The sequence below is a fragment of the Trypanosoma cruzi genome, genomic scaffold (assembly GCF_000209065.1).
Source record: "Trypanosoma cruzi strain CL Brener 1047053512519 genomic scaffold, whole genome shotgun sequence".
NCBI lineage: Eukaryota > Euglenozoa > Kinetoplastea > Trypanosomatida > Trypanosomatidae > Trypanosoma > Trypanosoma cruzi.
This window is the reverse complement of record NW_001849024.1, coordinates 904-2,922: the sequence shown is the minus strand read 5'-3', so window position 1 is coordinate 2,922 and position 2,019 is coordinate 904. Positions and strand designations below refer to the sequence as shown.

General features: G+C 49.9%; 1 protein-coding gene across 1 annotated transcript, besides 2 other annotated features; it reads left to right on the top strand.

Moving 5' to 3' along the window:
* Positions 1-2,019: part of a sequence feature (areas not merged during assembly with more than two copies in the genome that could not be assigned to a particular haplotype) that runs on past the window's edge.
* Positions 1,331-1,359: a sequence feature (AT_rich).
* Positions 1,348-1,677, top strand: Tc00.1047053507169.10 (uncharacterized protein; the record flags this gene model as incomplete). The annotated part of the gene is made up of 1 exon (XM_797755.1): positions 1,348-1,677. The coding sequence occupies one exon, from the start codon at positions 1,348-1,350 to the stop codon at positions 1,675-1,677; it is 330 nt and encodes a 109-aa protein (XP_802848.1).

Here is a 2,019-nt window from a genome sequence, read left to right as displayed (position 1 = left end):
CGGGAGCGGCGCGAGCCAAGACGACCGCCTCGCCCTGCTCAAAGACGCGAAATTGATGCTGCATGATTGGAATGTCGACAGCACTGCGCGTGTGTGCGTGTCTCGGGTGTCGATGCTTCTTCTTCTGGGACTGTGTGGAGCTGTGGCAGTATTGTGAGGCAACGAGTGTGGCATTGCGACTCCAGACGGAGAATACGTGCCGCTCTTCATGCGGTTTTTGATGTTTTTCTTTAATGTTTTTTTCTTTTAAAAAATATTTTTCTACTTTCTCAGTTTTTTTTGGTGTTTTTTCGAATACTCAGTTTCTTTTTTTTTTAATGGTTGTTTGCTACAATCCGTTGTGAGTGACGTGTTTCCGACTTTTTTTTCCCTTTTGTTGCCCACTCGCGGTGCCGGCGTCACTTCTGCGCGTCCGGCGGACTGCACAAAACGAGGAGTGGAGGAGCAGGCCGGATGCCGCATGGAATATAAGGGATGTTGTGTGGGCTTGTGGGAGGGTACAACCTTTTTTGGTTTTCTTTTTTGTTTGTGCAGGGAATATGTATACGCCCCCGATCTTCTTGTGCTGCATGGCACATGAAAGTCCTGCAGAATCATTTTTTTGTGTTTAAATGTTTTCATTTTTTTTTACGCCCCCATTCTCTCTTTTTTGCTTCTTTTGAGGCAATCACAATGGGCGTTTCTTTTCTGCTCTTCCCTCTTTTAATTGTTTGTTGCTGCACTCTTCCTTCAAGGGGTGCTGTGTGTTTCCCGCCCAACTGCTCCACTCGCACACCCACCGACACGCTCATGACGACGGCCCTGTGCGCCTCGCCTGCTGCACGCATGAGGAGGGGCCGCGACGAACGGCGCGCTGAGGGAGCCGTGACGTGTGGGCGTGCGGCGAGGGCCTGTGGGGCGGAGCACATATTTCTTTCCCTCTTGTTTTGTTTTTGCTGCGCTCACTCTCCCGATGGAGTGACGCGACTCCCGTCATTTCTGCGTGCTTCTCTCAGTCCCCACACACACGAGTGACTGTGCTCTGCGGGCCGCACTCACGCACCAATAAAAGGACTGAGGGGAGCAGCAACACGCAGATGACCCCATGAAATATAAACGATGTGCGGACATACGGAGGGTCGGACGGTTGAAAGACATTTAAATATCTTTTAATTTTATTTTAGGACAAAATGTATGCAGACAATTTCTGGAGCAACATGGTAGTTAGGTGCTTTTTTTGTGTATGTTTTTTTTATTGTGTGGGTGTAGCCGTAATAGGGGACGACTTTTTTTTCCAATTTTTTTTTTTCATTTTTTTTTTCAAAGTGTGAGGGGTTGAAAGGTGAGGATGATTTTTTTTTTATTTTAATGAATTTTTATGAATTGCCGCTGCCTCGTATGCAGTGCAATATCATGAGTTTGGGCAGTCTTTTTCCTTATTTCTGCCATGCACCTCTGCTGTACATTTTTGTTTGTGCGTCCCTTCACTTGCTCTGCTCCTGTTTTTACTTCTCTGCCTCGTGTGTCTGCAGGCACACACAACCACATGCACGCACAAGATGCACATTGCAGTGGATTTGGATGCTTCTTTTGTGGCGTGTGCTGGTGATTGCGGGTGGCTGCTGCTTCCTCCGTGGGCATGAAGGGGAGGAGGGGAGAGGGAGCGTGCACGGCGAGTCACTCTTCCTGCGGGTGTGATGCGCGCGGTGGGCTGCGACTGCTGTGGAGGGCCGCATCCCTTCGGTTTGCGCTTCTCCGCCGTTGTGCTGTGCGCTTGCACATGTCATTTGTTATTTGCGTGTGTGCGTGCTGGACATGTGTTTCCGGAGCGTTGGGCGGCCACCACCATTCTTTTTTGGCTTGTGTGAGTGGGCACGTGCGGATGAGGGTCAGGGCGCATGGAATGAAGGAATGGCGTGAGGAAAGGGGAATTTGATTTGGAGAGTGTTTGGACCGGATTCATTTGGCTGCGGTGGCCACATGCACGACGGATGTGTTTCCGCATAATGGGGGAGGATGCGACAGGGTTTTCCGAAGTGG